Here is a 23,778-nt window from a genome sequence, read left to right as displayed (position 1 = left end):
AATAGCCAAGCAGGATCCAGGATTTGGGGTCCTACCTGTCATCCCAGTACTCTAGAGACTGAAGCAGGAGTATCATAAGTGCAAGACCAGCCAGGGTTGTATAATGAGAATTGGCCTCAAAACAAACAAACAAAAGCTCAAGCATATTTTGAAAGAAATTAGTCTGCTTTTTAATGTGTATTTTTTCCCTTTGAATTTCCTTATAATTCCAGGTTGATTCTTAATTTCGGTTAGAGCTTTCATTTCATTTATGAAACTTGATCAATGAGGAAGTATGGCTGCCATGGTGTAGGGTTGCAGCAGGTGTGTGCTAACTGTTTAGGTAGCACGTCCTGGGGCAGGTCTAACAGTGCTCATGACTCTGAAGGTCTTTGAGAGATACAGCCGGGCCTTGGTGGTGGCCTCAGTCATGAATGTTAGGAACATGAGGTGGTATAGGGAATATAGGGGCTGGGGTTGGGTCTTAATTGCAAGATCAGAGAGCACATATTAGAGAAGAGCCAGTCTATAAGAACCAGTGGCTTAGAGCTGTGACAGTCAGTGGCATTGTCTTGTGAGACTGAGGGGAGGGCTGACTTAGGAATCTGGGTTTGAATCTTGGACAGTAGATCCATGTGACAGGGTCTATATGATGAAGATACAGCGAGGCTCTTCTAATCCTGGGCCAAACTGCTTAGTGCCCAGTTTAGCCTAGTGGCTTGCCTGTCTGTATCTGCTCACTGGACGCCCCACACTCTCAGTGTGCTGCACTGGCAGGTTGTAAGGGCTGTCGCCCTGAGCAGTTGAGGGATTCTGATTAGGCAGCTTTGTTTCAAGCTTGTCAGGCTTGAAAACTGCGGGGTAAAGCCAGGGGCACAGACATGATGGCAACAGACTTCAAGTTCTTACCAGGGGCCAGACCTTATTATGGGTTAGAGTTGCCCAATGCCTAGATTCCATTTTGGTTGTCAAAAACTGGAATAGGGTACACTTTGTTAGAGCTTGGAGTTGAGGCCCCAAGCTGGCTGATGAACTCAAAAGTGTAGGTTGTGTGTGACACGAGTGGCAAGTTTTTGTCAACACTCCACTCTGGCTCAATGAGTGGAGTTTGGTAGTAAATTGTGCTACAAATAAAAAGAAAAACAAAACAGCAATCAAAAACAACAGAAAACAAATTTGGATAGGGAAGCCAGGTATGGTGACGCACACCTTTAATCCTAGTACCTGGGAGACAGAGGTAGGATAACTGAGTTTGAGGCCAGCCTTGGGCTACAGAATGAAATCTAGGCTAACCTGGACTAGAGTAAGACCCTGCCTAGCACACACACACCCCAAACAAACAAACAAACAAAAACGACCAAAAAAAAAAAAAAAACCCTGTAAAACCAAAACACAACTGGGATTATGGATGCTGTTGGCCTACAGTGGATGGAGGCCAGCTATGCTGCTTAGCACCCCTCGGTCAGAGCCGGGTACTCTTGTCGGTGTCTGCAGTGCCAGCTGCATGTCCTTGCCACTGGAGAACCAGGCTTTGCTTGCTGTTGATTGCTTCAGGGTGGTGATTCTCAGCACTGATGGGAAAGAGCTTGAGGCTATAGCGAGTTGGGTACATAGGCATCCAGGGTGGATATTCATGCTGTTTAATGCATGTGGTTCATGTTCCCTAGCATATACGGGACATGTATGGAGCAGATTATCTGTAGGGTGGAAATAGTGTTCTGAGCATGGCGTCACTGTTTTTTTTTTTTTTTTTAATATTTTTATTGGGGCTGGAGAGATGGCTTTGTGATTAAGTGCTTGCCTGTGAAGCCAAAGGACCTTGGTTCGAGGCTCGATTCCCCAGGACCCATGTAACCAGATGCACAAGGGGCACACATGTCTGGAGTTCATTTGCAGTGGCTGGAGGCCCTGGCACACCCATTCTCTCTCTCTCTCTGTCTGTTGCTATCAAATAAATAAATAAAAATAAACAAAAAATATTTTTAAAATTATTTATTTATTTGTTTATTTGAGAGAGAGAGATTGTGTGTGCCAGATCCTCCAGCCGCTGCAAATGAATTCCAGATGCAGGTGTCACCTTGTGCATCTGCCTTAGGTGGGTCTTGGACAGTCAAACCTAGGTCCTGTGGCTTCTCAGGCAGGAGCCTTAACTGCGAAGCCATCTCTCCAGCCCCACTATTTCTTTTTTGGTATTTAATTCTTAGATCATATGATGCTTATTAAAGTAAATGAACCTTTCTCTGATTAAAAAAATTAGTTATTTTATTTGCAAGCAGAGAGAGAGAAACACACACAGAGAAGGAGAGAAAGAGAGAGGGAGAGGATGCATGAATAAGAATAAATGGGCATGCCAGGGCCTCTAGTCACGGCAAACAAATTCCAGATGTATCTGTGCAACTGGCTTTATGTGGGTAACTGGGGAATCAAACCCAGATCATTAGGTTTTACAGGCAAAGGCCTGAACCACTGAGCTACCTCTCCAGCTTCTTCTTCCTTCTTCCTTTCTCCTTCATCCTTCTTCCTCCTCCCTCCTTCCTTCTTCCTTTTTTCTTCCTCATCATCATTATTTTGAGATAGGGCCTTACTCTAGCCCAGGCTGATTTGGATTTCACCATGTAGTCTCAGCCTGGCCTTAAACTCCAGGGATCCTTCTATCTTGGGCTCTCAAGTGCTGGGATTAAAGGTTGTGCCACCATGCCCGGCTCTCTAGACCATTTTTCTGATTTTTTAAAGTGTGATACCTATATATTGTAAAAAATTGTTGGAAAATAAGTCTCCATCTGTACTAGTTATTTTCCTTGTTGCTGTGACTAAATAAGAAGCAAGTTAAGAGAGGAGGGCCTTATTTTGGCCTTCAGCCGGAGAGTGCACTTCTTCATGGTGGGGAAGGCATGGCAGCTAGCCATGTTTCGTGGATAGTCAGGAAGCAGAGAGCGGTGAATGCTGGTGCTCAGCTCATTTTGTTTATTTTGGGATTTGTACCCTTGTGATGGTCATGCCCACAGAGAGGGTGAGTCTTCCCACCTCTGTCAACCTAATCCAGAAACTCCTGCACAGACATGATTAGGAGATTTGTTTCTGAGGTTATTCTAGATCTTGTCAGGTTGACAGTCAAGATTAACCAACACCTCATACCTATTCACACACACACAAAATTTTTTTCTAGTCATTTTTTTGTATATTTTACGTGTTGGCGGTTTATATACATGACTAGTCATATTGCATAGCTACTTTGAATTTGGTCTTGGTGTGATTAGTTCTCGAGTCTTTATTTTGTTATTATTATTTTTGAAGTAGGATAGGGTCTCAGTCTAGCCCAGGCTGACCTCTGGCACTCAATCTGTATGTAGTTCCAGGCTGTCCTCCTACCTCTACAGTTCTCCTGCCTCTGCTTCTGAGTGCTGGGATTAAAGGTGTGCACCACTATACCTGGCTCTGGAGTCTTCATAGTTATCTGTACACATCTTTACCACCTGTAACTTTTCTGTTGCATGAGGTCATCATTCATTGAGCTGTCCGTCTATGCTGGACTCTGAGGTGCTGCTGGTGTGCCTAATATAGGAGAGCACAGGCACTTGCCCTCCAGGACTATGATAATGCTGGGTTACCTGGAGCTCACCTTGGTCTTCTCTTCTGCTTTCACACTGATAGTGGCTGCTTTGCTGCTTGATATTTTTGTGTTGCTATCTATTTTAACTAGATGAAGCACTAAAGAAAACCAAGAAGGTCTGGAGAGATGTCTCAGTGGTTAAGGTGCTTGCCTGCCAAGTTTAATTCTCCAGTACCCATGTAAATCCAGGTGTACAAAGTGGCGCATGCATCTGGAGTTGGTGTGCAATAGCTAAAGGCTCTGGTGCACCCACCCCCCCTCCCGGCCCCACCTCCCCCAGCATGATGGCACACACCTTTAATCCCGGCACTTGGGAGGCAGAATAGGACGACCATTGTGAGTTGGAGGTCAGCCTGGGCTAGATAGAGCGAGACCCTACCTCAAAAAAGGGGACGGGGCTGGAGAGATGGCTCAGTCGTCAAGGTGCTTGCCTGCAAAACCAAAGGACCCAGGTTCATTTCCCCCCTGCCCACGTAGAGCCAGATGCACAACATGGTGCACATGCCTGGAGTTTGTTGCAGTGGCTAGAGGCCCTTCTATTCCCATTCTCTTTCCCTTCTTCCCTCTCAAATAAATAAATACTAAGAAAAAAAGAAAGAAAGAAAGAAAGAAAAGATAACCTAGTAAATTAGAAGCCAAATGTAGTGATTCATGTCTGTAGTCCCAGCACTTGGGAAGTGGAGGCAGGAGGATCCGGAGTTCAGGATAATCCTTGCCTCAGCCACACCCCACCCCCACAACAAAAAGAAAAGAAACCCCAGAGAGAGTTACCAGTTGAATATGAACTTATTTTCAAGTTCCTGTTACTGTTAAACCTATTGTGACTCAGATTTCTTTTTTTCCTAGTTTTTCCAGTTTTTTTTTTTCTTTTTCCTGAGGTAGGGTCTCACTCTGGTCCAGGCTGACCTGGAATTAACTATGTAGTCTTAGGGTGGCCTTGAACTCACAGCACCTCTCCTACCTCTGCTTCCCACATGCTGGGATTAAAGGCATGTGCCACCATGCCCGGCTCTCCAGTGTTTTTTTTAACTTTTTTTTTATTACTGACAACTTTTGTAATTACAAATAATAAACTGTGATAATTCCCTCCCCCCCCCTTCAGTTTCCCCTTCACAACTCCACTCTCCATCATATCCCCTTCCCCTCTCAATCAGTTTCTCTTTTGTTTTGATGTCATCATCTTTTCGTCCTATTATACTGGTCTTGTGTAGGTTGTGTCAGACACTACAAGGTCATGGGTATCCAGGCCATTTTGTGTCTGGAAGAATGTATTATAAGGAGCCCTACCTTTTGGCTCTTATATACTTTGCCACCTCTTCCACAATGGACCCTGAGCTTTGGAAGGTGTGATAGAGTTGTTTCAGTGCTGAATACTCCTCTGTCACTTCTTCTCAGTTGTCTTGGTGTCTTTTGAGTAGTCCCAGAGGTCACCACTTTCTGAAGAGAGAAGGTTTTCTAACCAAAGTGAGAGTGTTGTGGGTATGAATATTAAGGAAAGTGCTTACTGGGCAGTTTGGTGAGCATAATGTGTGCATTTAGCCAGACTCTAGCAGGCATTACACTCCTAGAGCTCATGACTTCCCTCATCAGATTTTCAGTATCTGGCATATATTCCCTCCCATGGAGCGGGCTAGAGAGCAGTTGGTTTTCCCAGTAACAGACATACCACTATTGTAGCCATTGGCTCATTTGGCCTGGCTGGCCAGACTTAAGGCTTGCAGTGTCCACTGTTGTTTATCTCCACTGATGACTTCTGTCTCTTCTATGAAGCTGCATGCAACATAGCTTTTCCCAGCTTTCTGTCAGCTGGTCTACAGGGATGAGGTTTTCAGCTCAGCTCCAGCAAGATTGCTCAGTGACCTTGCAACCTAAGCATGTGGAGTCTTCAGCAGTAGGGTCTTACCATCTATTCTTGGTGGGAAACCAAGAGCCTCAGCAATGTTTTGGGAGCATCCTTGGCCAACAACTCCCTGGAAAGTATCCCATCCCTGGCACTGAAAATTTTCTAGTAACAACTTATGGCTTCTGGATGTGCCACTATCCAAAAAAGTAGGTTTTTATATGATTTATTCATACTCTCAGATTTTGATTCATTCTCCCCCACCCTTTCTTTACTCAGTCTCTTCCCCTGACCTCGTTAGGTCTCTTCATCCCCAGTAATCTGTTCTTCTGCTTACATGCATACAATACCATCCCCTTAAAATTTCCCCTCTCTTCCCTCCCACATAGCCCCTTTCTAGCTTACTAGACTCTGCTACTGAGTTTTATTCCAACTCACATACAAGTCCGAATGTGTAGCTAGAATCCACATATGAGAGAGAACATGGGGTGCTTGGCTTTCTGGACCTGGGTTACCTCACTAAGTATTATCCTTTCCAGGTCCATCCATTCCCTGCAAATTTCATAATTTCATTTGTATTTACCATTGAATAGAACTCCATTGTATAAATGTGCCACATCTTCATTATCCACATACTTATCAGTTGAGGAACATCTAGGCTGATTCCATTTCCTAGCTGTTTTGTGAATGGAGCAGCAATAAACATGGATGTGCAAGTATCTCTTAGGATATATGCCTAGGAGGGGTATAGCTGGGTCATATGGCAAATCTATTTTTAGCTAACTCAGGAGTCTCCACACTGATTTCCACAATGGTTGTACCAGATTACATTCCCACCAACAGTGTAGAAGGGTTCCTCTTTTTTGCACGTCCTCACCAGTATTTATTGTCATTTGATTTCTTGATAATAGCCATTCTGACAGGAGTGAAATGGAATCTCAAAGTAGATTTAGTTTGCATTTCCCTGATGGCTAAGGATGTAGAACATTTCTTTAGATGTTTATATGCCATCTGTATTTCTTGAGAATTCTATATTTAGTTCCATAGCCCATTTTTAATTGGGTTGTTTGATTTTTTATTAGTTTTGTGAGTTCTTTGTATATTCTGGATATTAATCCTCTGTCAGATGTGTGTAGCTGGAAAAAATTGTCTCCCATTCTGCAGGTTGCCTCTGTGCTCTATTCACAGTGTCCTTTGCTGTACAAAAGCTTTGTAATTTCATGAGGTCCCAGTGGTTGATTAGTGGTTTTATTTCCTGAGCCACTGGGGTTATATTCAGAAAGTCGTTGCCTATTTCAGTATGTTAAAGGGTTTCCCCTACTTTTTCCTCTAACAGTTTCAGAGTTTCAGGTCTGATACTAAGGTCTGTGATCCATTTGGACTTAATTCTTTTGCATGGAGAGAGACAAGGATCTATTTTCAACCTTCCATATGTAGATGTCCAGTTTTCCTAGTACCGTTTGTTGAAGAGGCTGTCTTTTCTCCATTGAGTACTTTGGGCATTTTTGTCAAAGATCAGGTGGCTATAGCTACCCAGACTTACATCTGGGTCTTTTGCTCTGTTCTATTAATCTACATGTCTGTTTTGGTGCCACTACCAGGCTGTTATGTTACCTATCGCTCTGTAATATAGGTTAAAGTCAGGTATGGTGATACCACCAGCCTTAATTTTTGTTGCTCAAAATTGTTTTGGTAGCCGGGCGTGGTGGTGCACGCCTTTAACCCCAGCACTCGGGAGGCAGAGGTAGGAGGATCACTATGAGTTCAAGGCCACCCTGAGACTACATAGTGAATTCCAGGTCAGCCTGAGCTAGAGTGAGACCCTACCTTAAAAAACCAAACAAAAAATTGTTTTGGCTATTCGAGGTTTTTTGTGCTTCTAAATTACTTTTAGGATTATTTTTTCTATTTCCATGAAGAATGCCATTGGAATTTTGATGGGGATTGCATTAAATGCTTTTGGTAAGATTGTCATTTTCACAAAAATGATACTTCCAATACAAGAACATAGGATGTCTTTCCATTTCCTAGTGTCCTCTGCAATTTCTGTCTTGAGTATTTTAAAGTTTTCATTGTAGAGATCCTTCATTTCCTTTGTTAGGTTTATTCCAAGGTACTTTTTTTTTTTTTTGAGGCAATTGTGAGTTGGAGTAATTTCTTTATTTCATCTCCAGCATGTTTGTTGTTAGTATATAGGAAGGCTACTGATTTCTGTGTTTATTAGGCTTTTAAAAAAATACTTTTAAGCCAGGCATGGTGGCGCACGCCTTTAATCCTAGCACTCGGGAGGCAGAAGTAGGAGGATTGTGGAGAGTTCGAGGCCACCCTGGGACTACATAGTGAATTCCAGGTCAGCCTGGGCTAGAGTGAGACTCTACCTTGAAAAACAAAACAAAAAAAAAATTATTTAAAAATTTTTTTATTTATTGGCAGAGAAAGACGAAGGGAGGGAGGGGGAGAGAGAGAGAATATGGGCGTACCAGGGCCTCTAGATGTTGCAAATGAACTCCAGGTGCATGTACCACCCTGTGTATCGGGATTACATGGGTCCAGAGAACTCAAACTTGGGGCCTTTGATTTTGCAGGCAAAAACCTTAGCTGCTAAGCCATCTCTCCAGCCCTATATGGGCTTTTGATTAGGTTTTCAGTACCAAGCATGAATGCTCTCCCATGGAGCAGGCTTCAAATCCAGAGAACAGTTGGTAACCGTAACAGACATGTCACCATTGCACCAGTTGTAATGTTTGGCTTGGCTGTCCATCCATAAAGTTTGCAAAGACCACTGCTGGTTAAGACCATTGATGACTTTTCTCCAATAGGTTGCAAAGCTCTTTACAGCAGGAAGAGGCTTCCAGCTCAGCTACAGCTTGGTTTCTCAGTGTTACTCTGTTTCTGATTTGCATTCTACACCAAATCTCCATCCAGTTCCTCACCTGTTCCTTCCCACTGGTGCTGGTGATATGGAGATAAGGACAGAACCTTTTCCACAAGGCTTGAGTCCTATAGCTGGCCTGTTGTTCAGAATGGTAGTTGTCACACCTATGATAGTGTACTGTTGTCAGCAGCCCAGAGTACAACCAGTATTCTCTTGGGGACAGCTGGGAATGGAAGGCAGGACTTAGAGGGAATAAGATCCCTGAGTTCCTCTCTGTGAGCTGAAAACATGCCAGAAAAGTGCTATTATAGGTAAGAGGGTAGCCTCAGAGTCCCTGATAGCTGAGAACCTGAGTCATCAAGCTACATTCTGGAAACCACCAAGACACATTCAGAGTGGTACTGTTTTCTTTTAAGATGAATAGTCTGGGGCTGAAGAAATACCTTGCTTGCAAAGCTTGGTAGCCCAAGTTCCGTTCCCCTGTACCCATGTAAAGCCAGATGCACAAAGTGGTACATGTATGCTCCTTTCCCCATGCCCCCACTTTCAAATGAATAAAAATCATGAAGGGCTAGAGAGATGGCTTAGCAACTAAGGTGTTTGCCTGTGAAGCCTAAGGATCCATCTTCCATGCACAGTGTCATAAGCGTGCAAAGTACACAAAGGGGTGCATGCATCTGGAGTTCAATTGCAGCGCTGGAGGCCCTGGTGTGCCAATCCCCCCGCCCCCATCTCTTACTCTCACATTAAAAAAGGCAGTCTGTTGGGGTTGCCTCAACAACGACAAAAAGAGAGTGCTGGAGAGATTGCTTAGTGGTTAAGGCACTTGCCTGTGAAGCCTAAGGACCCAAGTTCAATTCCCCAGGATCCACATAAGCCAGATGCACAAGGTGGCACGTGTGTCTGGAGTTTGTTTGCAGTGGCTAGAGGCCCTGGTGTGTCCATTTTCTCTCATTCTGCCTTTTTCCCTCTGTCTCACTCTCAAATAAATAAATAAATAAATAAAAAGATGAGGGCTGGAGATACGGCTTAGCAGTTAAGGCACTTGCCTGCAAAGCCAAAGGATCCAGGTTTGAATCCCCAGTACCCATGTAAGCCAGATGCACAAGGGGGTGCATGCATCAGGAGTTCATTTGCAGTGGCTAGAGGCCCGTATGCTCCTCCCCCCCGCCTAGTTCTCTCTCAAATAGATAAAGAAAAAGAAAATATAAAAAAAGAAAAAAGAAGAGCCAGGTGTGGTGGTGCACTGGTGCATGTCTTTAATTTCAGCACTCAGGAGGCAGAGGTAGGAACATTGCTGAGGTTAGAGGCCATCGTGAGACTACATGGTGAATTTCAGGTCAGCCTGAGCTAGAGCAAGACCGTACCTTGAAAAACAAAAACAAACAAACAAAAACATGAATAATCCAAACCTAGCATGGTGGCATGTGCGTGTAGTTTCAGTTGTTTGGGAGACTGAGGAAGGTAGATTGCATGGGTTAAAGGTCAGCCTAGTTAATACAGTAAGACCCTGTTTCAAGAGCTGGGGAGATGATTCAGTGGTTAAAGGCAGTTGCTTACAAAGCCAGCTGGTCCTGGTTCAGTTTTCAAGTACCCATGTAAAAGCCTGATACGCAAAGTGGTTTATGTGTCTATAGTTTCTGTGCAATGGTAAGAAGACCTCGTGTGCTCATACTTATTTGCTTCCTGTGCTCATCAATAAGTTTTAAAAATTATAAAAAGGAGCCAGGTGTGGTGGCGCACGCCTTTAATCCCAGCACTCGGGAGGCAGAGGTAGGAGGATTGCCATGAGTTCAAGGTCACCCTGAGATGACAGAGTTAATTCCAGGTCAGCCTGGACCAGAGTGAGACCCTACCTCGAAAAACCAAAAAAAAAAAAAAAAAAAAAAAAAAAAAAATTATAAAAAGGGCTGGGCGTGGTGGCGCACGCCTTTACTCCCAGCACTTGGGAGGTAGGTAGAGGTAGGAGGATCGCCATGAGTTCGAGGCCACCCTGAGACTACACAGTGCATTCCAAGTCAGCCTGGGCTAGAGCAAGACCCTACCTTGAAAATCCCCCCCCCCCAAAAAAAGATGTATGTATGTATGTGTCCCAATTTCAAAAGAAAACACAATTAACTTTAAAGTGTATAGGGCTAGAGATAAAACTCAGTGCCTAACTTAGCTTACTGAGCAAGTAAGGTACCTGAGGCCCCTAGAATTGGAATATCTGCACCTCATGTAAATACCTGATGGGGGTGGTGTTGTATATTTGAAATCCCAATCCTGTGGGAAGCTGAGACAGGAGAATCACAAACCACAAGTTCTGGAATCAGGAAGAGATTTTTGCAAGGGTGAGTGATAGAAGGGGCACTGGATATTCTCTGGCCACAGGACATGGTGCTGCAGGCGAGTGCATTAACATACACACATGAATACATCACACCTGCCACACACACCTAAAAATAAACAGATAAATAGGTAAACGAATGAATGGTCCAAATGTTGTAAAGGAGGGGCAGGAAATTAAAAAAATTTTTTTTGGATTTTTTAAGGTAGGGTCTCACTTTAGCTCAGGCTCACTCTATAGTCCCAGGTTAGCCTCAAACTCACAGCGATCCTCCTACCTTTGCCTCTGAAGGCTGGGATTAAAGTTGTGTGCCACCACATCCCGCAGGGCAGGACTTTCTTTGCACAATCCTGGGAGAGTGATTCTCCGCCCCGCATACTGCATGTTCTCATGCCTGCCCTGGGGTGAGCATGAATTGGGTAGGAGAGCATTTCTGTTAATCATGACAGCACTGCCCTACAGTAATGCAGCCAGCTCTTCCAGCACCACCATTCAGCACCAAGAGAAGGATGTTTGTCTGGAGCTGCACCCAAGGTTGATAAGCTGGTAGCACTCTTCCTCACCTTCCTACCCTGTTTCTTCTGCAGCAGGCTGGCATGGCATGATGTTGGCAATGTATGCTGCTCTCCTTTCAGCATGAGAAAGGGCATGTAAGGAAATTGCTACCCCTGTGGAGGTGGCAGTGCTGTGAGGGCCACTGAACCACCTGCGGGTGGCGCTGTTAAGTGTAGGACCCTCTGGCCAGGACCCAGGGAGACTCCTCAGACCTCCCACAAACCTGTTCTTCAAAACAGAACACTGGACGCTGAAGCTGGGCTGGTGTTGACAGAAATTGGAAAATGAACCTTGCTTGTGACTTACATTGTATCCATGCCATTTTTCTTTGTCTTTTTCCTACCTTAAAGTTCAGACCTTTGGGCTCTTGGATGTATAATCTACCAGCTTGTGGCAGGACTCCCACCGTTCAGAGCCGGGTAAGAAACAAGAGCCTGTAGCTCCCAAGTCTCTGAGCCCATCACAGTGCACTACACTGCCAACAGCTAGTGGGAGGGCAAGAACAGGGCTGCCAATTAGGGAGGAGCTTCCACTATCCTGTACAAGTACATGGGGTTAGGGGCTTGTAATTGGTGTTGGAGGCACAGACAATACTGGGTGGTTCTGTTAATGTGCATCTTGTACTGGAGATTTGAAGAACCTTGCACAAATGACAGGTGTTTTGTTTTAATTCACAGAAATGAATACCTGATATTTCAGAAGATTATTAAGCTGGAATATGATTTCCCAGAAAAATTCTTCCCTAAGGCAAGGGACCTTGTGGAAAAGCTCTTGGTAAGTACTTTGAATTTCCTGTACAAGAGGCTCTCATGGCCACCCTCTTGTCCTCTGACTTCATGATCAGGAATATCCTGGGAGGCTCCTTTATTAAAGGAAAGCTGCATTTAGAGTAGACAGTTATAACTTCATTTCATCTCATTATAATTCCTCACTTTCCTTTCATGGGCCTGGTTCTTAACTTTAATCAGGCTAAAATTACTCTTTGCGTGTATTCATAATATTGAATCATACTTTAACTCATTGCTGCTGGGTCCACTGTGTTTATTGCTGTGTCAAATGGCTGTATAAATTTTAATTCAGTGATACTTGTACGTGTCAACTTTAGAGTAAGCCATGTGAAGACTTTAAAGATCAAGCTAGGTAGCAGAGATACTTGGGAAAGGTGTGCCCATTTCTGTTGAGAACATCCCAGCCCTGTTGCTTTGGACTCTGACCTCTCTGCTTCCTGATTCTTTGGGACTAGGGCCATTTGTGCCTCCATGGGTAGGCTCTTACCAGCCATCTTCCTGGTCTCTGTCCCTTCCTTTTCCTCTTTCATTGAGGAGTAGGCTTAATCATCTTGTGGGCCCAGGAGTGAGTATGCCCTAGGCTTTGAGAGACATGACATTCCACTGGGTATCTGAAGGCTGTGCAAACTCCTCCTTGTTGTCTTTGATGTTAGACACTTTGTACATCTGGCTTTATGTGGGTACTGGGGAAGTGAACCCAGGATTTCAGGCTTTGCAAGCAAGTGCTCTCTCTCCATATCCTGAAGAAGATACTTCCTGATGCTGTCTGCAAGAGATCTGTTTTTACCTGTGGGTGGAAAGGGTTAGAGCATTTGGGTGCGGCAAGAACCTTGATTGGTCCCTGCTGTCCCGGTGATGGAGAGGAGTGACAGTGCCTCCACTCCTTCTAGCAAGCATCGAGAGTCCAGAAGGGTTGCACACAACAAATCTTTTTTTTTTTTTTTTTTTGTGGTCAGAATTACATCAACCCTGATAGTGCTTTATCTTGGCTGTCATTTAAGGTTTTAGATGCCACAAAGCGGTTAGGCTGTGAAGAGATGGAAGGGTATGAGCCCCTCAAAGCTCATCCATTCTTTGAGTCCATCACGTGGGAAAATCTGCACCAGCAGACGCCCCCGAAGCTCACAGCTTATTTGCCAGCCATGTCGGAGGACGATGAGGACTGCTATGGCAACGTAAGCTGGTACTCATGGGGTGGGGGTAGCCTGGGCAGAGAGGAATTCTGCTTGCCATGCTATGCTAATGTGGCTTCTTGGCATATGGGTACTTCATTCATATGTGTCACAGCATCCTGATTTGTGTGATGACTGATTAAATGTGAGCCAGTATTATTACCCTGTTGATAGTTGAACACTGCTGTGCTGAGTAAGTGGCCAACATGCTTTGGGTGAGTTGATCCCTGTTCTCATTTCCTCAGCTGTGAAAAGTTTCACCTAGTGGGGGGAATAAGAAGGATCTGGACCCTGTCTTAAATATATTTTGTTCTTCATAATTCCTATCTTTAAAAATGGGAGACAAAACACAAAAGGCAAACAAAGCTGAGAAAGCCACAATTGTTTCCTCCACTCTCATTCACCCAGACTCCTGCCATCATTCTCCATGGTAACCCCATACTTAGATGTGGCTTTAACTGTTCATTATCATTGATAGTCCATCTTTCTGGTTTCTTGGCGTACTCTATTTTTTTGTTTATTTTTATTTATTGATTAGAGAGTGACAGAGAGAGAAAGAGGCAGTTAGAGAGAGAGAGAGAGAGAGAGAGAGAGAATGGGCGCGCCAGGGTACCCAGCCACTGCAGACGAACTCCAGATGCGTGCGCCCCCTTGTGCTTCTGGCTAACATGGGTCCTGGAGAATCGAGCCTCGAACTGGGGTCCTTAGGCTTCACAGGCAAGTGCTTAACCGCTAAGCCATCTCTCCAGCCCATCTTGGCTTACTCTAATCAGAAATTAAGCATGGAGTTCCACTCTAATTGAACAACACTAGCTTTTTATGAAAATGTCTTCCAAAGCAGCTATAGTTGGGGACAGTAGTGCATGCCTGTAATCCCAGTAGTTGGGAGGCTGAAGCAGGAGGATTACAAGTTCAAGGTTGATTAGACCTGTATTTTTGTTTGTTTCTTAATTTTTTCAAGGTAGGGTCTAGCTCAGGCTGGTCTGAATTCACTGTGTAGTCTCAGGGTGGCCTCAAGCTCATAGTAATCCTCCTATCTATGCCTCCCACGTGCTGGGATTAAAGGCATGGGCCACCACGCCCAGCTTAGTTAGACCTGTCTTAAAAAAAAAAAAGTCTTTCAAAGCTAAATTTAAAAGTTCTCTATGTCTCGTGCCTGCTGTTTGACATATCCCCTAAATTTTCTCCCTAAAATTCCCTTTGTTCCTACACTTGAGGGACTGAAATTCAAGAGAGATAAACTGTATTGACTTTGGCCTGTTTCCCCATGGCATGCCCACAGCAGAGAATTCAGGCCCAGAGCCAGAAGTCCCTCTGCTGCACATGCTGAATGATACCTGTACCCCTCCTTTATTTTTTATTTATTTTTTTTGTTTTGTTGTGTCGAGGTGTGGTTTTGATCTAGCAAAATTCCTACCTCTGCTGGAATTAAAGGCGTGCACCACCACACCTGGCTGAGCAATACCTTTTCATTATCAAAATTCTGATAGATGATGTCCCTTTGGGGCATGTCAGTGGGAGCTGGTAGGGCTTAAGTGCCCTCCCTGCTAAGTCTGTCATTCCTGCAGAAGTCACACCCAGGCCTGGCAGATAGTCATTTAGCCTATGGGCTTTGTGCTCTGTTCTTGTTGTTGAGTTCTAAGGGGGCTTATAATTGGCTCTAGTGTCTCTGATTTCAAAATGCAGGAGCTTCTCTTCATGCAGGTTGCATGAATGTGTGCTTGTGTATGTAACTGCATGTGGTTGTGTATGTACATATATATACACATGAACCTGAACATCTGCAGACTTGGGCTCTAGTGTTCAGAAGGATATGACTGTGTCATCAGCTTGCTTTTTCCAGGTTGCAGCTCCTTGGCTCTTCCAGTGTGGTTTGAGGTCAGGAAGCATCACAGCAGAGAGTTACCTGTGCCAAAATTTCCTTCAGACAGTAAGACTAGGCCTGGGGAGTGCCAAGACTGGGGAAGCCTGCTTTCTAGATGCTCCCTCCCGTGGGCGGGAACCTTCCTCTGAGGGTCTGGCATGCTCTGCAGCAGGAAAGGAAATCAGGGATGAGGAGGGCAGGTGCCCAGTATCCTAATTCCCTGCTGACAGTGATGCTTGTCACTGGCCTCTGTTGCTTTGGAGTGGATCGAGGTTGGCTTCTTAGGAAGGGTCCGTGAAAGGTTAGCAGAGTGGGAAGTTTCCTGTTGCCCACTGGCTGCATCTCACACTCCCAGGGTTACCTTTCCTCATGCATCCTGCATGGGCCTAGTCTTACACTGGGCTGCTGAGGGAAAGTGTGAAGATTGGGATGGAATAGGAGCCAGCTGTGGACGGTGAGCAGGAGTCCAGGGGAAGGAGTGGCCCAGTGTGCTATGGTCATGGCAATAAGTAAACAGCTAAGTGAGAGAGAAGAGGCAGCATTGTGTTGGTTCTGAATTCAGTGTTGGTTACAGGAGGAGTGTGACCCTGGGCTAGTTTTTGAGCCTCAGTTTCTGTGTCAGAAGTGGGCACAATGGTAGTTGGCTCTGAACCTCTTGTGATCCCTAGTAAAGACCCTGTGTTCATCTCTGCAGACTTGATGCAGAGGTAGTCTCATACTGTGGAGCCTTTAGGGAGAAAGTGCAAACTGTGCTAGGGCTGAGGGTGGGGTTCTGAAGTCAGCAAAGTGGGCTCTGGCTCCTACAGAGCTGAGAAAATGTGCCCAGAGAGGGCCAGGCAGCAAGTGAGGCAGTAAGCATGGGCCTGAAGGATGTGCAGAGGTGAGGGCTGGCCTCTGTGGGGTGGCAGCCAGGGCTTGCTTTCTGGAGACTTGGGGCATGAAGTCAGGACTCTGGGGTGGGGTCAGAGTGACCAGCTGCCCAGGGTAGCCCTGCTTGCCTAGGTCTGTGCTACATAGAGGCCTTTTGGCTCTGTCAGGGTCTGAGGGGTGAGCCAGCACATGAACTCTGTCCATGTGGTACTTTTGTGAATAGCTCTGCTTTCTGTGTCTACCCTTGATTTGTAGTTTTCTCTAGAATGACAGGAATTTAATTGAGTATTACTTAGATTATAAGGAAAATTTTTTTAAAAATCTAGTGTGGTAAGCCAAATCAAAATATGTAAGTTGGGTGTGGTGGCTCACGCCTTTAATCCCAGCTCTCGGAGGCAGAGGTAGGAGGATCATTGTGAGTTTGAGGCCACCCTGAGATTACATGGTGAATTTCAGGTCAGCCTGAGCTAGAGTGAGACCCTGCCTCGGGAAGAAAAAAAAAAAAAAAAGAAAGTAGTGTCTCTTAAGACACTGAACCCTAAGACATCAGGATTAAAAGAAGCGTGCATGAGCACTGATTTTCATGCCAGAGCCTGGACGTTGGGCCAGCAGACCTAAGCGATTGCCACCCTGCCAATTCTGTGCTGAGTGAAGGACCCAGGTCCCTTCTCCATGTTAGTGAAGATGGGTGTCTCCCCTCTCTGACCTTAGTTCTTATCAGAAGAGAGCTCCATAACACAAGGTCTAGCTTTGCCTTGGCTCAATGGCCAGATGGCTGTCTGAAGAGAATCCACCTCTACCTACGCAAAGGGATAGTTGGGCCCCCTTCCTTGGCAGCATGTGTGAGCTCACCAGGTTGGGAGCAGGCTGTGGGCATGGACAGTGTGTGTGGGATCTTTGACTCTAAAGGCAAATTAAGGGAGATTTTTCTTTCCTCCCTGCAGTACGACAATCTCCTGAGCCAATTTGGCTGCATGCAGGTGTCATCGTCTTCCTCCTCCCACTCCCTCTCTACAGTGGATGCCAGCCTGCCCCACAGGTCGGGCAGCAACATAGAGCAGTACATCCATGATTTGGACACTAACTCTTTTGAACTGGACTTACAGTTTTCCGAAGATGAAAAGAGGTTGTTATTGGAGAAGCAGGCCAGTGGAAACCCTTGGTAAGAATTACAGGCTTCAGCACTCTTCTGTCTAGAAATGCAGAGAGTGTGGGAAACCTTGCTATGCCTTCCCCGTGCTGTGAGCGCTGTACAGGACTACCCTCCTGGGCATGGTCAGAAGTAGTTGTTTAGGAGGCTGCTGGGCTGGGGCTCATTGGATTTGGGGTGCTCCGGTGCTCCAGCACTAATAGACAAGGCTGCAGACGGTTCCTTGCTCTTCCAGGCATTTGGATGTTCTATATGCTGATGCAGAATCTCTGTGACTAAATGGGGTGCTCCCCAAGACATTGAGATAATTGTAGTGCTTTTAGTTTTCATTTGTACTCAGGCAGACACTTTTCCATGTTTATGAGCTATTTGTGTTGACTTTTTGAGGTACTGTATATCTTTTGACTGTTTTTTATTTTCTTATACATTTTGAGTCTTTTCTTCCCCCCTGAGGCCAGCCCAACATACTGGCCTTTTCTTGAGTAAGTGAGTGAATGAGTGAGTGAGAGAGGGAGAATAAAAATTGGTGTGCCAGGTCCTCCAGACACTGTAATCAAACTCCAGACACATGTACCACCTTGTGTGCATGTGAAAACCTTGTGTGCTTATGTCACCTTTTGTGTCTTACTTACATGCGATCGGAAGAATTGAACGTGGGTCCTTATGCTTCACAGGCAAGCGCCTTAACCACTAAGCCTTCTTTCTAGCCCCCCAAATTTCTTTTTTAAAAAAGATTCAGTGGGGGAGGGAAGGGGAGGGAATCATCATGGTTTACTGTAAGTATTGAACCTGTCAATAATAAAAAATAAAATAAAATAGCTAGCTGTGATGGCACATACCTTTCATCCCAGCACTAGGGAAGCAGAGGAAGGAGGATCACCTTGAGTTCAAGGGCACCCTGAGACTACATAGTGAATTCCAGGTCAGCCTGACCTAGAGTGAGACCCTATCTCGGAAAAAATAAATAAAATAATTAAAAAAAAAAAAAGATTCAAGGCTGGAGAGATGGCTTATTGGTTAAGGTGCTTGCCTGCGAGGCCTAAGGACCCAGGTTCAATTCCCCACTACCCATGCAAGCCAGATAGACATAGTGGCACATGCATCTGGAGTTTGCAGTGGATAGAGGCCCTGGCACTCCTATTCTCTCTCTCTCTCTTAAATAAATAAATATATATATAAATATTAGGAAAAGAAATATTTTTCTTTATTTATTTGCAAGCAGACAGAGAAAAGAAGAGAAAGAAAGAATGGGCAAACCAGGGCCTGTTACCACTGCAAATGATTTTCAGAAGCATGTGTCACTTTGTGCATGTGGCTTATGTAGGTACTGGAGAATCAGGAAGCACAGGTGGTCAGGCTTTGTGAGCAAGAACTGAGCCATCTCTCCAGCCCTACTTTGAATCATTTTATTTTTAGGGTAGGGTCTCACTCTAGCCCAGGCTGACCTGGAATTCACACTGTATAATCTCAGGGTGGTTGTGAATTTACGGTGATCCACCTACCTTGGCCTCCTGAGTGTGGGATTAAAGGCATGCACCACCATGCCTGGTGCCCCTTCCTTCTTCTTCTCCTCCCTCTTCCTACCCCCTACCCCTGTGTTTTTAGAACATAACTCTGTTTGGATCCATCATGTGTTGGTACCATCTTTTCCCTTCTCCCTGCCCCCAGTCTGCAGGGGCCCCTCCCTCAGTTGGGCTGTTGGTATTCCCCATGGGGTTGTAGGTTATGTGTTCTGGGAGCAGCAGTCAGTTACTGGGGGAATGCAGTGCCTCTGGGCATGATAGCTCAAACTGTGGCTCTTACAATCTTTCTGCCCTCTCTTCCACAAAATTCCCTAAGCCTTGGTGGGTGTGTTTTAAGTCTACTTCAGTGATAAGCTCTCAGGAGCCTCTGGATTTCTGCTTTGGTATGTGTTGAGTGTCCTCAGGATCTGTCTCCTTTACCCTGGCACTGATTGTCAGAGTCACCATGGAAGCAGCACTCTTGCTCATCTCCCCAATTCCTCTGTAGTTTCACCTGGGCCTTGACTGAGATGTGAGGAGTGGTGTATCTCTTTGGGGCTTGCTACCTTCTGAAAGAGGAAAACAGATTCTCCATCAGAGAGTGAAGTCAGTATAGGTTAAATTGTATAAGTGTTATTAATTTAGGGAGATATTGATGGATGTGGCCCCTGTTTTAGCCCAAGACTAGTAGGAGGTTGCCTCCATAACAGGCATACCACCATCGCAGCAGTTGTTATATTTGGCCTGGCTGTCCATCCACAAATCTTGCAGCTTCTACTGCTGGTAAGACCATTCATTTTTCTCCCCCAACAGGCTGCATAGCTCTGCAGCATCCTGACAGCCAGTCAATAGAAAGACGTCCAGCTCAGCTCCAGTGTGATTTCTCAGTTACCTGCAGCATGTGGAGTCTTCAGTAGTAGGGGCTTCTTACCATCTAGTTTTGGTGGGCAACCAAGAGCCTTGGCAATAGCCAGTATTGTTAAAGGACCTCAGGGACCACCCTGACTAACAGCTTGCTGGAAGATATTCTACCCCTGTACGGAAATTTTCTTTTAACATTCTAACAGCTTCTCAGCACAACATCTTCCACCACGATAGGGTACTTTTGCCCCAATTCTGCTTTTTAATATATATATTATTTAGCTAGCAAAGAAGTAGGTTTCCATATGGCTTATTCATAACATCTTTAATTTTGCAAAACTTGCATGGTCCAGGTTTGATTCCCTAGTACTGAAGCCAGATGCACCACATAACACATGCATCTAGTGTTTGCTTGCAGTGGCAGGAGGCCCTAGCACACCCATATTCTTAAGGTTTTTTTTTTTTTTTTCTTCTTTTAAAAAATATTTATTTGGAAGCCGGGTGTGGTGGCTTACTCCTTTAATCCCAGCACTCGAGAGGCAGAGGTAGGAGGATTGCCATGAGTTCAAGGCCACCTGAGACTCCATAGTGAATTCCAGGTCAGCCTGAGCTAGAGTGAAACCCTACCTTGAAAAACCAAAATAAATGAATTAATAAAAATTGGTATATGTATGGGTGTGTGAATGTGAATATGTGCATGCATGGCACACGTGGGAAGGTCAAAGGACAATTTGCCTTCCACCTGGTTTAAAGTCAGATCTTTTTTGTTTACTGTGAGGTGTCTGGGAAATTCTATGTCTGCCTCCCTTCTCACCTAGTGTGTTGGGATTACAGAAACCTGCTTGCTACAGCTTCAAGCTTTTATGTGGGGTCTAGGGATTCAAACTCTGGTACTTATATGGCAAGCACTTACTCATTGAGCCTTCTCCCAGCCTTTTTTTTTTTTTTTTTTGCCTTTTAAAAATATTAATTAGATACTTTACGAGCAGATTATGTCCTAGTCACATTCCACTCATGTTATCCTGTTATAGCCCTTCTACCACGCCTGTATTCCAACTAGGGTCGTCCTCAGTAGAATTGTTGGTGTTCACCATGGGATTATGAGTGCTTGTCAGTCCCTAGGGCGGGGTGGAACACAGAGCCTCAGGGTACTTCTTCCCGCTCTGTGGCTCTATAATCTTTCTCTTTTTTTTTTTTTTTTTGCAGCGGTGGAGAGGGGAGGTTCGAGGTAGGGTTTCACTCTAGCCCAGGCTGACCTGGAATTCACTATGTAGTCTCAGGGTGGCCTCAGACTTACAGTGATCCTTCTACCTCTGCCTCCTGAGTACTATACCTGCTCTTAGAATCTTTCTACTTCCTCTTGCACAGTGTTCCTTGAGTCGTGGTGGGTGTGTTAGGAGTATACTTTAGTGTTGAGCTCTCTACAACCTTTGGGTTTCTGCTTTGATGAGTTATGAGTGTCCTTAGTGTCTTATCTCCATCTTCCTGGAGCAGGTGGTCAGGCTAGCAGAGAGAGCAGCTCTCATGGTTCATTTATGAGAGAAAGAACACGCCAGGGCCTCTCACCACTGTGGTCGAACTACAGATGCTTGTGCCATCTAGTGCACATGTGCCACCTTGTATGTCTGGCTTTTGTGGGTTCTGGGGAGCTCCTTAGGCTTTTGGACAAGCACCTTAACCACTAAGCCATCTCTTCAGCCCAGCACTTATGTTTAAATCCTCATTTCCTCTGTGTTGTCTCCTGGGCCCTGAGAGTTGTGCCAGAGGTGGCTCATCTCATGCTAGGTAGTTAGTTATCTTGACACATTGATGGATCTGTGTTTTCCCTGGTTATGCATGCTTATAATTTCAGCACTTGGGAGGCTGAGGCAGTAGGTTTACTGAAAGTTAAATGTTAGCCTATTGTACATAGAGAATTTTAGGCCAGCCAGAGCTACGCAGCAAGACTGTATCTTAGAGTAGAATATAAAAGTCCCTAGGCCTGAAGGCTAGAGAACTAGCCTGTAAGACAGACTAGTAGCCTACCAGGCACCACCACTGGTTCTCTGAGCCAAGTGAAGCCAGGTCTGGAGAGACTTCCTTGGCTGGCCGGGAGCCACTTGTAGCACTGTAGCCTTACTGTCTGCCTGCAAGGACGCTGGGCTGAAATAGCCAGATTGTTTGATGCCATCCAGCTCTGATTCTTGAATATTGTCTTCCCAGGGTCGGTGTGGGATAGGGAAGGAAGAGAGAACCTGGCTTTGAGTCAGTAAACAAAACAAAACAAAACAAAAACCTAGTTTAACATTGCTACCATTGTGAATTGGCCATGGGTGACTCATGAAACCCTCTGCCCCTGTGTATCATTTTGGCAATGGTGAGAGATGCTACCTGTATTGGCATAGCCATATGCTGAATAGTGAGATGTGTCTGCTATAGGTTTGCTTCTGGCTCTGAGTCTTCAGATGGTATCTTCAACCTGCCAGGGAGAATAGAGGTACTTAGGATGGGGCAGGTGACTGTTTCAGGAGTTAGAATTAACTCTGAGGTAAAAAGTAAAAGTGAGTCCTTGCAGAAAATTCGTCAAAGTAGATAAATAGGGGTGGGAATGTGGCTTAGTGGTAGAGTGATTGCCTTACATACTTGAAGCTCTGAGTTCAGTCCTCAGTACCACAAAAAAGATAAACAAGCAGCCAGTTTGCAAGGTGGTTGGGTAAGCAAATTGTGGTGTTGATACTGTTAATGTAGCTTCCTTGCCTCTTTTGTCTGTCTCTCTGACTTCTGGGCTATGTGCTGTAGACAGCTAACCTTCCTCACCCCTGTGTGTGGGAGGTGGGGGCTGTGAATGCAAGCGCTGTGTGCCCAGTAAGCAAGGAGCAGGGCTGGTGCCTGCAGGGACAAGGGAAGACTATTTATTCATGTACTATTTACTGACTCCACTCCCCTCCTCCCTCCCTCTCTCCCTCCCTCCCTCACCAGGCATGGTTGAATATTTTAAATAGCCTGTCTCATGCGTTGTGAGAGCGGAGGGTGTCATTGTGCCAGGAGGCCTCTTTTTTGCTTGACGGTATACATCCTGTGTCCCAGTAGTATTTTTTTTTTTAATATTTTTTGTTCATTTTTATTTATTTATTTGAGAGTGACAGAGAGAGAGAGAGAGGGGGGCAGATAGACAGAGAATGGGCGCGCCAGGGCTTCCAGCCACTGCAAATGAACTCCAGATGCATGCGCCCCCTTGTGCATCTGGCTAACGTGGGTCCTGGGGAATCGAGCCTCGAACCGGGGTCCTTAGGCTTCACAGGCAAGTGCTTAACTGCTAAGCCATCTCTCCAGCCCTGTCCTAGTAGTTTTAAATGTTACAGGGCCTGCTTGTTAAATGAGCTTTCTCATGCCCCCACGGTCCACCCTGGGTCCTCTGAAGTTTGTGCTTTCTTTGCCACAGTAGGGCCTTCTCACTCACTACCTGTCCTCTTAGAACCAGCTTTCCCCTTTACTTCAAGTTCTGGGTGTTGGGGCTGGGATGGCTCCATGGGTAAGCACTTGCTGCCATAAGCATGAGGGCCTGATTAGCCCTGAGTTCCATTCCTCAGCATCCACATAAACAGCTAGGAATAGCCACATACCTATAACCCCGGTCCTGTGGGGAGCAGAGACCAGAGATTCTCAGGGGCTTCCGTAAACAGTAGCTTTGGTTTCAAGGCTGTGTTGCATGGAAGTAAGCAGATGAATGTTTAGAGGAAGACACCTGATATTCTTTTTTTCTCAATTTTTATTAACATTTTCCATGATTATAAAAAATATCCCATGGTAATACCTCCCCCCCCCCCATTTTCTTCTCTGGCCACTGCCTGCATATGCACAAGGCATACATATCTACACCCATGATATATAGCACACACACACACCCTACCACCACACATACTACATGTGTGCATACACAAAAAAAAGTTCTGGGGATTGGAGAAATGGCTTAGCACTTAAGGCATTTGCCTACAAAGCCTAAGAACCCAGGTTCAATTCCCTAGTACTCACATAAGCCAGATGTACAAGGTGGCACATGTGTCTAGAGTTCGTTTGCAGTGGCTGGAGGCCCTGGTGCACCCTTTCTCTCTTTATCTCCCTCTCTGTCTCTCTCTCTCTCTCTCTCAAGTAACTATATAAATAAATATTTTTTAAAAAAGAGTTCTGAAGCCAGGCGTGGTGGCGCACGCCTTTAATCCCAGCACTTAGGAGGCAGAGGTAGGAGGATCACCATGAGTTTGAGGCCACCCTGCGATTACATAGTGAATTCCAGGTCAGCCTGGGCCAGAGTGAGACCCTACCTTGAAAAATCAAAAAAAAAAAAAAAAAAAAAAAAAGAGTTCTGGAAAAGCCACGTGTAGTGGTGCACGCCTTTAATCCCAG

At 45.3% G+C, this 23,778-nt stretch overlaps 1 protein-coding gene and 1 non-coding gene across 2 annotated transcripts in view; both read left to right on the top strand.

Annotated features, from left to right (window-relative positions):
• The window catches only part of Pdpk1 (3-phosphoinositide dependent protein kinase 1), a 97,336-nt gene that overhangs the window by 61,193 nt on the left and 12,365 nt on the right, over positions 1-23,778 (top strand). Inside the window, exons 8-11 of the mRNA XM_045130132.1 lie at positions 11,539-11,607; positions 11,866-11,962; positions 12,978-13,151; positions 16,827-17,044. Coding sequence (XP_044986067.1) covers positions 11,539-11,607; positions 11,866-11,962; positions 12,978-13,151; positions 16,827-17,044 — 558 coding nt within the window. The remainder of the gene's footprint in view (positions 1-11,538; positions 11,608-11,865; positions 11,963-12,977; positions 13,152-16,826; positions 17,045-23,778) is intronic.
• On the top strand, positions 964-1,111 carry LOC123453440. The gene has a single exon (XR_006632823.1). It is a non-coding gene; the product is annotated as a small nucleolar RNA SNORA62/SNORA6 family (small nucleolar RNA).

The sequence above is a fragment of the Jaculus jaculus genome, chromosome 11 (genome assembly GCF_020740685.1).
Source record: "Jaculus jaculus isolate mJacJac1 chromosome 11, mJacJac1.mat.Y.cur, whole genome shotgun sequence".
In the NCBI taxonomy this organism is placed as follows: Eukaryota; Metazoa; Chordata; class Mammalia; order Rodentia; family Dipodidae; genus Jaculus; species Jaculus jaculus.
Note: the sequence above shows the minus strand (reverse complement) of the source record. Positions and strands in the feature narration are given on the sequence as shown.